Genomic DNA, 14,522 nt, shown 5'->3' with positions numbered 1-14,522 from the left:
GATAGTTATATAAGTTCAAACACATCCTAAAAAGAATGATAAAATGAAAAAGAAAAAGTCTATATTTTCTTGCTCCCCTCTCCCACCTTACATGGTTCTGATATCCTTTTTTACGTCTTCATTATTTTATGGCTACTGTAGCTATTGTATTTCCAATTATGGTTTTCCCCTTTCCATAGCATCCTGCTTCTTTTCTATTTAGAACAGACTTTTCAAATTTCTTTTAGCATAAGTTTAGTATTGCTAAATTCTTTTAGTTGTTGCTTGTCTGTGAAATTCTTTATCTCTCCTATTCTAACGAACAGTCTTGCTGGATAGAGTGTCCTAGGTTGCAGCTTTTTCTCATTCAGGACTTTGAATATATCTTGCCACTCCTTTCTGGCCTGCAATGTTTGTGTTGAAAAATCAACTGAAAGCCTTATGGGGGTTCCCTTGTAACTATTTGCTTTTCTCTTGCTGCCTTTAGAATCATGTCTTTATCTTTAACCTTGGCCATCTTAATTATAACGTCTTGGTATAGGTCTATTTGTGTTCTTGTTTGGGACCCTCTGTGGTTTCTGTACTTGGATATCTGGTTCCGTCTTTAGATTTGGGAAGTTTTCAGTCATGGTTTCTTCAAATATCTTTTCAATTCCCTTTTCTCCTTCTTCTCCTTCTGAGGCCCCTATTATGCATAGGTTGGCATGCTTTATATTATCCCATAGGTCCTTTATATTGCTTTCATTAGGTTTCACTTGCTTTTCTGTCTCTTGTTCTGATTGTATGATTTCTGTTTTCCTGCCTTCTAAGTTACTTATTCATCCCTCTGCATTATTGTGTATGCTTTTTACTGACTTTAGATCGCCTCTTATCTCAGTCATTGAGTTTTCTATTTATAATTTGTTCCTCTTTATATTTTCTGTTTCCTTTTTACAGTATCCTGCATGTTTATTCATAGTCTCTCTTATTTTCTTCATCCTTTTATCATCCCTTTTGATTTCTTGATCTAATAGACTGTTAAGTTCTATTTCATTGATTGTTGTTTCAGGGGACATCTCTTGTTGTTTTATTTGGGAGTAGTTCCTCTGCTTCTTTATGTCACTTATATCTCTCTGGCTCTCTGGATTAAGGAGTATCAGTTTGCTACTGTGGTCTTGAAGAGCTGTTTTTTAAGAGAATGCATTACTGTGTAGACAGTATGCATCTAATAATTTTCTCATGAGGTCTGTTTGTAGTACAGATGGTTGCCATGTCTTTTTTCCATGTGTGTTGGCTGTTATAGCTTTGATTAGGGGTGCAGCCAGTGTTGTGGTGATCAGAACCTGCCCTGGTTGTTGAGCAGGGCCTTCTTTTAGCACTGTGGTTGGCACAGCCCTCTCAGGGGCTGTTCCACTTTTGCTGGAATGGAGGCTTCCAGATGTGTTTCTGACCTGCAGCGTGCTGTAGGCGGGGTTGGAGCACTTCAGGTACCCTTTGTTGATGCTGCCCTTGTCCCTGCTTTAATCGCAAGAATGTCAGTACTCTGCTCTGATGTCTCCCAAGTTCTGTGCCCTCAGAGCTACCAGTTCAGATCCACCAATGTCAGGCACCAAGGTCCACTATAGTGTTTATGCAATCAGACACCTGAATCCATGGTGCACTGCTTGGTCAGTGCCATCCCCAGACCTCATCCATGTATAGTACGTATATCTGCTGAAAACTCTGCACCTGCACTTGCCCCTGCTGTGTTCCAGAACTCCACTCCTTGCTCATTTTTTCTTAGAGGTGTGGGTCCATAAAGGCACCTGTTCAACAAATTGGTCCCCTCTGCTTGGGGCTGTAAACAAATCTCAGTCCCACCTGTGAAGTTGCAGAGCCCCTGGGTATGGATTCAGGGTTCAACCTCGCCTCTGCCTGGGATTGATGCACCAGCAAATATGATGGCTATAGCTGAGTCCTGCCTCTCTTCTCGGGAGAGTGCACCAGCAATGGTGCCATGGGCCTGTGGAGACAATGGCTATGGCCCAGATGCTTTGGGCACCTTCCCCCAATGAGCACCAACAGTGCATTTTTTTATGGAGGACCATGCTGTTCTATTCTGTATACACTACCAGCCACAGCCCACAGCACACTGCAGTCCCTTGAGGCTGCCTCTGCACAGTCAGCCCCAGCCCTCTGCCTGGGCTCAGGCAGCCCGTCCTGGCCCACCCCTGATGGCTTGTGCCCAGGGCTTGGGATTGCAGGGGCCCTTTGTGCTGGTTTCTCTCAGTTCTATCAGCCAAGCGGCTGCCATGCACTCCTCCAAGCCTCGGAGGTTCCCCCTCCATCCCCACTGACCTCTCTGTTGGAGAAGGGGTGTCCCAGTGTAGGAGTGCTATTCCTCCTTTGCTGCTCCCTCCCCGTGGATCAGGTCCCACACTGATTTCCTTTTTCTTCTTCTTCTTCTTCTTTTTTTTTTTTTTTTTTGGCCCTCCTACCAGATTTTTGAGGAATCTTGTCTTTTAAAGTAGGCAATGTTCTGTCAAAGTTCAGCAGGTGTTCTGGGTGAATGGGTGAGTCCATGTATGTCTCTCTTGGTGAATTCATGGGAGAGGGTGAGCTAAGAGTGTTCTACTCCACCATCTTGGCCCTCTATACGTTTAGTTTTTTGAGGAACTTCTGTACTGTTTTCTAGAGTGACTGCACCAATTTACAATCACACCCTCAGTGCATAAAGTTTCCTTTTTCTCCACATCCTTGCCAACATTTATTACTTGTTGTCTTCTTGATTGTAGCCATTCTGACAGGTGTGAGGTAATATCTCATTGTGATTTTGATTTACATTTCCCTTATTATGAGTGATATGGACCATCTTCATGTTCCTCTTAGCCATCTGTATGTCTTGTTTGGAAAAATGTCTATTCAGTTCTTCTGCCCATTTTTAAAAATTGAACTGTTTGTTTTTTGTATTGAGTGGTATGAGTTCTTTGTATGTTGTAGTAATAACCCATTGGCAGATATATCATTTGTAAATATCTTCCCCCATTCAGTAGGTGGTCTTTATGTTTTGTTGATAGTTTCCTTTACTATGCAAAACTTTTTAGTATGAAGTCCTATTTTTTTTTTATTTTGCTTTTTCTCGCCTTGCCTGAGGAGACATATTCAATAAAATATTGCTAAGACTGATGTCAAAGGGTGTACTGCCTACATTTTCTCATAACAGTTTTATGGCTTCTGGTCTTACTTTTAAGCCTTTAATCCATTTTCGGTTTATTTTTCTGTATGGTGTGAGAAAAATTTCTAATCCCATTAGTTTACACATAGCTGTCCAGTTTTCTCAACACCACTTATTGAAGAAGCTGTCTTTTCCTCATTGCATATTCTTCCTTTGTCATTGATAATTTGACCATATAACTTTGGGTTTATTTCTGGGCACTATTCTATTCTGCTTACTGATGTGACTGTTTTTATGGCAATACCATACCGCTTTGATTACAGTAGCTTTGAGTATACTTTGAAATTAGGGCACATGATACCTCCAGCTTTGCTCTCCTTTCTCAAGGTTCTGTTTTCTATTTGGGGTCTTTTGTATTTCCATACAAATTTTAGAATTCCTTGTCCTAATTCTGTGAAAAATGTCATTGGTATTAACTTAGGAGTTGAATCTGTAGATTGTCTTGGGGAGAATGATCATTTTAATAGTGTTTATTATTTCAATCAATGAGCACAGTATATTTTTCCATTTGTTTGTGTGTCTTCAGCTTCTTTCTCAGTGTCTCATAGTTTTCCAAATGCAGGTTTTTACCTCCTTGGTTAGATTCATTCCTAAGTATTTTATTCTTTTTAATTTAAATGTAAATGAAATTGTTCTCATATTTTCTCTTTTTTATATATAGTTTTTTGCCAGTGTGCATAGATTTCTATTTATCAATTTTGTATCCTGCAACTGTACTACAATCATTTATTAGTTCTAATATATTTTTGGTAGCCTCTTTAGGATTTTCTTTATATACTGTTATTTCATTTCTAAACAGTGACTCTTCTTCTTTTCCCATGAATTCCTTTTCTTTATTTTCTTTTCTTTTTATCTTTCTTTTTTTCTTTTCTTTTGGTCTCATTGCTATGGCTAGGACTTCCAATACTATGTTGAATAAAAACAATAAGTGTGGGCATCCTTGTCTTGTTCCGGATCTTAGAGAAAATGTTTTCAAATTTTCACCATTAAGTATGATGTTGGCTGCTGGTTTATCTTATATGGCTTTTATTATGTTGAGGTATAGTCTCTCTATACCCATTTTCTTGAGAGTTTTTTTTTTATCATAAATGGATATTTTGTCAAAAGCTTTTTTGCATCTATTGAGATGATTATATGGTTTTTATTCTTCAGCTTGTTAATGTGGTATAGCACAGAGATTGATATGCAGATATTGAACCATCCTTGTATTCCTGGTGGAAATCCTGCTTAAGCATGGTGCATGATCCCACTAATGTATTATTCAATTTGGTATGCTGGTATCTGTTAAGGATTTTTCATCTGTGTTCTTCAGTGATATTGGTCTTGTATTTTTCCCTTTTTTGTGTGTGATGATTTTGTCTGGTTTTGGTATCAGGGTGATGTTGGCCTTGTAGAATTAGTTCAGAAGTATTACTTCCTCTTCAATATTTTGGACTAGTTTGAGAAGGATAAATGTTACCTATTCTTTAAATATTTGATAGGTCTCACCTGTAAAGCTGTCTATTCCTGAATTTTTGCCTATTGGGAGATTTATATTACTAATTCAATTTCATTACTGGTAATTGGTGAGGTCAGGATCTTCCTCCTTTGCCATCTTGGTCACCTCCCTAGGTGCTTTTTATAAGATTATATTGTTAATTTTTGCTGTTAAATGATTATATGAATAAATATCAAAATTCTGTTATGCTATCCCAGCTTCACTTCCCATCTTGAGAATGGATAATTTTGTTTATAAGCTGAAAATATTTGACTGATTCAAAATAAGTTATATTATACAAAAGTTGAAATTTTATAAAGCACAAATGCAAGGAAGAAGACAGTGGATATTGGTATCTTGTCTGAAAGTCTAAACCACACTGTTTGGAATAATTCCCCACAAATGGTAGTAAAATGCACTCAGATGTTTCATATTACAATTATGCCTTATATATGTGAGACATGCTCAGGGCCTTACATGTTTTTTGGAATCACCCTACATTTACCTCTGCACCAGGTAGGTCTCATGGTATTGACTCAAATTATGTGATAAGTCTGAATTCAGGTCGAATACACTTGTGCAGAGTGAAAGGCAGGCTGGTTGAAGGCAAGACAATTAGAAAGCACACATCAAAAGAAATTTTGGAGATTAATAATATTTCACACTGTATAGGAGCCAGCCTTTCCATCATTTCCTAAGCTAAATTTCTCAACGTTATAAAAATAGCACTAAAAGACTAAAAGTTAAATATTCACTAGCAACTGTTAATTCCTAGGTATTTTATTCTTTTTAATTTATTTAATTGCAATTATTTAATTTGCAATGAAGGTAAAAAAAGCTTCAATTTATTCATAGACCATCATTTTTTTCTCTTTGATAAGCTGTTAACATTTTTTTCCTCATAAAACAGAAGGCATTACTTCATTTTAGGTTATATAGATTTTTACATGGCCATTGTTTTTCTTGTTTACCACCTTCTATGCTGGCTTTAACAAGTGGTCCTAAAGGTTTTCCTTCATATAAAATATTCTCACTAAAATAGAATTGTTGCTAAATAAAATTGCCAACCATTTTGATAATTGCTTTAAGTAAAAGTTATTTTTAATGTCACACATGGCTATAGTTTACTAAATCTAAGAAAATATGGAACAAATGTTTCTTAAAAAACTTTTACCCTTGTGAAGAATAATAATTAGATGCTTTTAGAGATTTTTTAATGTGTGAGAATAAAATTTCATTATTTGAGGCTATCAAAAATATAGTAATAGAAACCAAATAAAAGATACCAAGGTATTTAAAAATAAAATTGGACAGAATTTGTATCTGAGATTGTGATATACTAAAGTTAACCATAGATAGCAAAAATCCAGCCAATCCAGGCAAGGGACATTTGGGGACTTTGGAAATAGGATTGCTGTTTCACATATATTTATTTAAAATGTTCTTTTGTGCAGTTATGTTAAGTCATGATCTCCTCCATAAACTAGATTAATAGTCAAAATTGACTTTTAAAAATAATTTAATAAAATCATTAAGTGTGAGCAGTTTTTTCCGTGTAGTCAGTGAGGATTTTATAGGAGTTAGAACTTTGGCAAATAGAGAGCACAACCAAGATGAATGTAGGAGTTGACATAATGGTTAAAAATAAATTTACAAAACTAATAAAATGCCTGGAACAGTAATTAACAGTTATGAACAAAATAACAATGAAACTGTACTTGAATTTAACAACACACTTAAGCCAAAGTTGAATTACTATAAAAATAATATACAGTGAGCTGATATCTGACATAAGGTACAATAAAAATTAATGTTCCCATTGAAGTCCTAATTTAAGACAACACCTCTGTTGTACGCCTTTTAAATACTTCTTGTTTGTATCAAATGCAGCTCATTGTGGCCTAAAAAGATGTCAACCAGAATATCCACAATATTTATTAAAGTAGAACACTACACTTCTCCTACCACACCAGATAAAATAATTTAATGTATTTATTTTAACAAAAGGCCCATAGTTACTAACTCTAGACTATCTAGTAATTTTTTTTTTTAATTTCTAGTACTAACTGTGGTTCTTAAAGATAGCCACAGTTGATATTTGACTTGTCATGCTATTACTGAAAAGAACAATGCTTATCCTGAAAGTTTTACTGCAATGCATCTCTAAACTTGACTTCACCTGTAGAAGTTTCATCACAAAAATATATCTACTACTGATGTATGTCAAGATTGATTCTACTATCTTTTGTAGAACAAGCACAGATTTGTATATCAGACAATCTGGGTTCTAACATCTAACTTTGCACTGTGACCCTGCGAACATTATATACCTTCTTTGAACCTCAGTTCCTAAACAAAGTGAGAGCATGACCACAGTTCTCAAAGGGTGGCATAAAGTTTAAAGAGAGTTAGTGCATGTGCCTACTACTGGGCTGGATACAGTATAGTGGCTAGGGTTAACGCTTTTTTTCACCTCTCTTTCCCATTCCTAATATTTTGGCTAATTGGAGATTAGTGAAAAAAATGTAGAAGTTGTTACTGGAATAAATCAGCTCCACTAAAAAGCTCATTATATTGCAGGCAACGGTTATACATTTCCAAAGTAACATTCAATAAGATCGAAAAATTGCTTTTAAAAATGTATTTACATATTACAATTCATATGCAAGAAGAGCTTTTTCAAGGCAACAATGACAAAAAACAAATAAGCTAAATCTGTGTGTATAGTTTAATTTTGTAAAATGAAGACAAATTCTCAATTTTATTAGATTTTGAATGTTCATGGACAGGTAACAGAACCAAAGCTATTTCAATAGCAATCTATATCAACATCAAAAATATCAAAATAGAGTTTCTCTAAAGGAAGGAGCCTTTTTTTAGATGGGTTGATAATAATTAGAAGTTTCCATTATTTGTCCATGAAACATCCTAAGAAAGGTGCAAATTCAAATAAGATTCTAGTAGAACTTGGCACATAAACTTAAACTTTTCAATCACCCACTACTTTTCACTTTCTTGTAGCTTCACTCACTCAATCTCACATATACAGACATTAATATTTAAAAAAAAAAAAAAAACCCTGGCTTTAAAGCAGAAAATTCATCTTCTACAGTAAAAGCAGGTCATCATATTTATATACAATGCTCTCAGTCACAGAAATGGATTTTCCTCATAGAGATGCTAATTAACATAGACTATTATGTTCAACTTTCAAAAAGTGTCTTTTAGGAGGATCTGCTCGATCACGTGACAGAATTCTAAGGCATTATAAGTAGTTGTTCCATAGGACAGGGGCTGCCCTTGCAATGATATCCTTTTGTTACATGTAACAAGTCTTGAGTCTTCAAGTGCTACCATCTAGACAGAGAGAGACGTTCATAGTCTACAGGTGGTTGGCTCAAAGGTCAAAAACTTTGTTTAAAAAATGTTTATAGAATAGCACCATAGAAAGTCTTTCAGAAACAAATCCTTTTTTTCCAACATTGCATTTTTTAAAAAACTGATTCCTAGGAAGAGAAAGAAAGATATCTTTCAATTCTTACAAGGGTTACTTTCGCTTCATTTCATTTCATTTAAAAAAAAAAAATACAACATTAACCATGACAACACCAACAGTAACAACTACAACAGATCAACAACAAAAGAAAGACAATAGCAGCAGTGGAACTTGAGTAGGAGCCATCCAGGCAGTCACTTGGAAGAATCCTGTTCACACCTGTCGGGAGTTTTCTCATCATGTTCACAAGACATCACAAGGCTTCTTGGATTTGGTGGGAAAAGGCAGCAGGGAAAAAGAACTGAGTTTACCTATCATCCGGGCATTTTCCAGCTCTTACGTAAATGACGTCTACAGTTAACTTCAATAATAGATACTACTGACATTTCAAACTTATCAAAATGTCAGTAAAATGAAATGGTCTCAAGATCTTTTTTATGTTGCAAGGAGGTTAGTTTAGCCTGCAAGTGAAAATAATGAAGCTGAAATATTCCAGTTTCCAAACATTGGGCACACCCACACTTAAAGTACAAGCCACCCTGAAATGACTCCCGTTGCACAGCACTTTAGATAGATCTGGTTTACGTTGTCTTCGAGATACCAAGCCAAAGCAATGATCGTAAGATACGAGGTGAGGGTTTTCCAGTTTATGACCTGCAGGGTCATTATATTTCTCCTATATATTAAAAAATTGTCAAAAAGAACACTCTTCAGGGTCACAGACCCTGAACAGAACTGTCTGAATTGTGAAGCATCTATGTTGAGCTGTGAATAAAGGCTGCGAAGTCTTCTTTGAAGCATGAGATGCTCGTTCACCAGATTTATTTATACTTATACTGTCAAGAATAAAGTTCAAATATCCTGGCAATGCTGATCAGGAAACTGGAAACTTCTCTTTTAGTTCATAGATAATTCTGGTCTTGCAGTTTCCTTCTGCTCAAACTTGTCATATAAAACATTTGTGCTAAAATCTTCATTTTAAAAAAGAAATACATCTTCTCTCCATTATGCACATCCCTTTAGGTTCTGATGGAGGTTTTCGTGTTAGTTTTTGGTATGCGTGGTATCTGGATATCTGATGCTTTTGTATCTTATGTGAAATCCTTTCTTGCTGATGGTGTCATCAGTGTGAAAATGAATTAAAACTGTTTCACCAATTGAATAGATCGCTTCTGGTGGCTGAAGACAAAAACAAACAAAGCAAATAAACAAAAGGAATAAATTACTTTTTCTTCCATGTAATTCATGTTTGGGAATTTTTTTTTTTTTTTGGTATATAATTTAATCCTCCCAACAACCTTGAAAAGCGGTTAAGAGTGACTTTATTTTACAGATGAGAAAAACCTGAGTTTCAGAGAACAGATGATATACTCAATGTCATAAGGCTGATCAGTGATATAGCTGGGCTTCCAACATACTTAAGTCAGTTTCCAAGTTCTGGAACTTGATGTTTTTTCCAAAATGTTAAGCCAAGTTCCTTTGATTTACAAGTACATAGTGTGAAATTCAGAGGGGATCAAGGGACATTAAATCTGTTTCAGAAGCTGCTCCAAGGAAGAGCCACTTTCAGAATACAAATCATCTATTCCTTCTTGTTTTAATAATCTATGTACCGAGAAGCATTTATATTCCATTTCAGTTGCTACTTGGACAGGAATCCCAACTTGAATATTATTCAAGTTCAGTATTATTTAAGCAATATATACTGGTAGACATTTCAAAAATAAGATTAATATCTTCAGGAAAAAACGTATTCAGAAGAACATCTGACCATAATCCAGTGAATCTTGGGGATAAAAAGCACTGAGAAAATCCTAAGCTTTTCTTTTTCTTATTTCTCATGGTGACACCCTCTGACATGTTTCTGGCACTCTGTCCTGTGCACAAGTGACACACTGCAATGCAACAACATTCAACAGTACTGGCTAAGTGGTGGACCCTGCCACTTATCAAACAGATTGTTGAGAGGGGAAGGCCAATTTGAATGGTGTGCATATGCTTTTTCTCCTTTAAGCTTTAATTTAGGAAGTTTACAAAATTGTCAAAGATGTATGTTTAGGTACATTGCTTTTAGATTATTAAATATTTAACTTTTTTGCACAATGAAAACATGAATTTAAAAAGATGTGGACAGTAATTAGAAAGTATAGCTACCAAATTCATCTGCCTTGTTTGATATTATCGAACAAATTCACTAGAGATGGAGAAATAAGGGAAGAAGAGGCATGTTATAATTTGTCAAGCCATTAATAATATGATGTAACTTTTTTTTTGGTAAAAGTACTGCTGATTTGTATATGTTATGCATATCAATCATCAATTGATAGGCATTTTTATCATGTCTATGGTATCCTGTACTGTATTTACCCCTGATCCACAGAATCGACCAAGCCCCACCGCCGTTGAATTGAGACCGTCAAAGAGCTCAACATAGTCATAGCCACAGTCAGCTTCTTCTTCCACTTCAAAAATCTGGAAGGATAATTCGAGTCGAGAGCCCCGTTCTGACACTAACAGCCATTCACAGTCCGCTTGTCCCGGGTAGTTGTTATCACCAAACTGAGCGTGCGAGTACAGATCTCTGGGTTTTGATTCTGCTCTTAGTCTGCCACCACACTCTGCCAAGGAAAGGAAAATGAAATAAGAGCGCCACGAGCTTTATTTAACAGTTTATTCCAATTTCGCTTTCAATGTAGTCTAACCACTCTCTAAGTTTGGTGTTTATTTCCACCATTAGTCATTTTCCCCATATTGTAAGATTGAGATGGCAGAATGAATACATCACAGGCCCTAGAGAAACTGCGGAGTCGGGATCTCACCTCCCACACCTACCGGCTCGGTGACTTTCGATAAGTGACATCACTTCTCTGATCTGTAGGGTAAAGTGGTCAAGAGTAAAATGCAGATGATAATAACAGTACCAATCTTAATGGCTTTTGAGAATTTAAGTAAAACGTGACAATCACTTAAAACAGTTTCTGCCATATGTAACGCTCAATGAATTTTTTTTTTTATTGTTAGATCTCACATTGTTTTCAGTATTAAATAACTGTTTTCATGGGGAAAAGGTCAATGCCTTAATTTGAGTTTAATCTTAATAATTTAATTGAAGCATCCAGAGGAATAAGAGATAACTTAAAAGCAACAAAATATATAAAACTGCTATATGTGTATACATGTCATAGAGAACTCTCTACAAAGAATATACAGAACAGTTTTACTTTATTTAGAAATATTTATCTAACTTGGTTGGGAAAACATACACACATCATTAATTGTAGTTACCATTGTAGTTCCAGAACCTAGTCAGTTATATGTTGTGTTTTTAACAAACAAAAAATTTAAGTGCTCTTTTTACAGCTTGTTTCTCAGAGAGCTAATAATAAACATGCACTTTACCAGTTACTACTTTTGTCAGTAGAGGTAAATTATACCAAAGAAATAAATACACTTGCATGAAAATTTACATTTAGTGTAATTTAGAGAATAAAATTTTCAAAATTTTCTCAGGAACTGTGTGTGGTCTGAGACCCCAAATTTTACAACGACTAGAGATTAAATCAAAGTAAAGGGAATTTGCAATGCTCCCTCCAGTAAGTACACGTGCAAACATACATGGCTGGGGCGAGGGAGGAAAAGAGGGCTGTGAAGGGTGTCAGGAGAAGGTAAGAGTTTCCTTCTACCCTTATTTGCCAAAGACTGAGGTTTCTGGGAAGCAGGAGTTGCAGTACTAAAACCAGGAAAGTCCCCAGAAAACTGGGATGAGTTGAGAGGAAACAAAAACAAAACTCCAGTGTGGAAAGATTTGGATGGCTAAGCCACTGGTTATCAACACACAACTGTATCTGTGGCATGGTCATCTGTGGCCAGATAGCCCTTGGCAGCCCCCCGTGAGGATGCGTCAGGACAGCTAAAATTCTTAGTTGAGTTTTTTGATTTGTATATGGTATACCCACATTGTGGTTTGGTGATTTTAAATAACAAAATATTTCTGAATCCCAAGGATGGAATCCAGTCCAGCTGTGTCTGAATACACGTCAGCCCAACCAAAACTATGGTCATTGTCACAGACAACTGCACATTCAGAGACCTTTGTGTGGCTAACATATGAAAGGGCTTCCAACTAGGGTTTCAGTCATGAGAATGGCTTTCCTCACCATGTGACATGATGAATCTAAATGTCCCTTTGTCTTCCAGATGGTTAGGTGGGGTGTCTTGCACAATCTATTGATATAGCTACTACTATTTCAGATGTAAACATGTGACAAAACACACGTGCTTAGAACCACTATGGGAAGCTGGAAATCTGATCAGTCTTGGGAATCATCTCATGAGTCCCACAGACTGGAAGCCAAGCATCCTTCCTTTCCCACCATGGTACCTCTCTGCCCTTTCCCTGTGATGCAACTCCACAGCCAAATGGCTTGGATACACAAATCTGAGCTCTGCTCTTCATTAGCTGTGGGACTTTGTCCCCGGCTTCATTCCTAAAGTGGAGATCATACATAGTACCTACATCATAGGGTCTAGGTGAAGAGTGATGGGCTAAAACATGTACAGTTCTTGAAGGACACCTGGCCCACAGGAAAAGCCATCCAAGTGTACACTGCCATCATCATTGATATTTTTTTCTAGTGAGGACATTTAAATGCCATCATCTACACTTTTAGGCATCCACTCAGGTATGAAAAGAAAAGCCAGAAAAATTGAAAAACAATTTCAAGCACTATTAATCTGTTTTTCAGAAAGGAGGGATTATATTTTGGAAGGCTAGTAAAATATTTTGGGAAAATATTTCTGAAGTCAATAGGTGAATGTATAAACCAGTGTAATCTCATTTACAGATACTAAAAAAAAAATCTATTTATTCTCAAAGTTTGATATAATTGAGTGATTTTTTTTTATTTTCAAGTTAAAAAAAAAATGTCAGCACTCTAGTTACTTTTATTTCACAACCCAGGAAGGGGTGGACTGTGAGATAGGACAGGCACTGGTTTCCGTGTGCCTGCTTCAAACAAAGCAGCAAAGCAAAGACCAAGATCCAGAAGAAACGATTCTGTTAGCCTCCGCTCAGAGCAGAAATCAGGAAGGAAATGAAGTATTTGAACAAAATGGGGAAGGAGATTTCACAAAGCCTGTGTGAATCTGAAAATGACAGTGAGGCATCATTATTTGATTTTACTGAAAACTTCTAGAAAATGACAATACTCAAAATAAATGATGTTAAAAATGACTAAAAATGTTTCAGAAAGGGCAGCCTTCATTTTAATTTGGAAATTAAATTTCCTGGTAAAATGTTAAATCTCTGAGAGTGCCAAATAAGTTTAGGCATTATAATTTAAGTTACATCAAAATAGTTTCTTTTTTTGGAACTTATTAATGTAATATTTGATTTTTAAATATCATTGACAAATAGGATGATACTTTATGCTACAGAAAAAAATCCCACCATACATGGCATATTTTAAATTATTTTCTCTCCACATTTCCCTTCTTTTTCTGTTTTAGCACCATATCCTCTGAAAGAATATGCTATGTTTTTATTGAAAGAGCTGGGTTTTTCTTTTTGGTTGTTACTTGATTAAAATAAATTTGGCTTAGAATTTGGACCTACTTTTAGAGGAAAAAAGGACTCTTTCCAATAGTCTATTTTCCACGGATTTGGATAGTATTACTTGTGAAAAAATAGTCATAAAGCACTGTTAATATTTCTATTTACCTAATTTCAAAATTCATAGTATTAGAAGATTTTCTGGTGGATAAAATTTAAATTATATGCAGAAATATAAATTTACTCAATGTATATTGCAGGGCCCATCAATAACAGTTACATGTATTCTAGAAGGCAGTAAACATTGAATAAATGCTTTATACGTGTAGTGGAAATTGACATACGTGGTACTGGCTTGGCTGTCTTGTTGGTAGAAACTAACTAAAAAATCAGAAGTTCAGAAACTTCTGAGAATCAGAAGTTTAACTTACCATACTATAAGATGCCAACAGGAAGGATTCCTTCCATTTTTTAAATAAATTCCCACAAAATATCTACTTTTTTCCTATGAATTACAAATACTTCATAGCGCCTATTCAAAACAGGTACCAAGTAAATATTTGATGAAAAACTGTGGAATAAATAAACTGCTAAAGAGAAAGCTTTCAAAAGAAATAAACAGTAGGCAGTACAAAAGAATATTTCAGCATGTATGTCTCCTCAAAAGTAACAGTATAAAATGAATCTGCCCAGAAAATTCAAAGACAGCTGGTTAAGTGACGGCAAAAATTTACACATGAAGAAAACAAACAAGCAAACAGATAATGCCAAAAATTTTGACAAGAGCAGGTGGACAGGAGTTGGGAGGTCAGCACTCTAACTCCAA

The 14,522-nt window shown here is 35.7% G+C and overlaps 1 protein-coding gene across 2 annotated transcripts in view; it reads right to left on the bottom strand.

Annotated features, from left to right (window-relative positions):
* Window positions 1–6,150: 6,150 nt before the first annotated feature.
* TLL1 (tolloid like 1) overlaps window positions 6,151–14,522 on the bottom strand; it is a 183,383-nt gene continuing 175,011 nt past the window's right edge. For both annotated transcript variants that reach the window (XM_074377000.1, XM_045505533.2), the window contains 2 exons: window positions 10,513–10,763; window positions 6,151–9,324 (listed from right to left, as the gene is read on the bottom strand). In XM_074377000.1, coding sequence (XP_074233101.1) covers window positions 9,190–9,324; window positions 10,513–10,763 — 386 coding nt within the window. In that variant the 3' untranslated portion in view covers window positions 6,151–9,189. The remainder of the gene's footprint in view (window positions 9,325–10,512; window positions 10,764–14,522) is intronic.

Source organism: Camelus bactrianus, chromosome 2 (genome assembly GCF_048773025.1).
Source record: "Camelus bactrianus isolate YW-2024 breed Bactrian camel chromosome 2, ASM4877302v1, whole genome shotgun sequence".
In the NCBI taxonomy this organism is placed as follows: Eukaryota; Metazoa; Chordata; class Mammalia; order Artiodactyla; family Camelidae; genus Camelus; species Camelus bactrianus.
The sequence above is the reverse complement of the archived record's forward strand: the minus strand, read 5'-3'. Positions and strand labels throughout refer to the sequence as shown.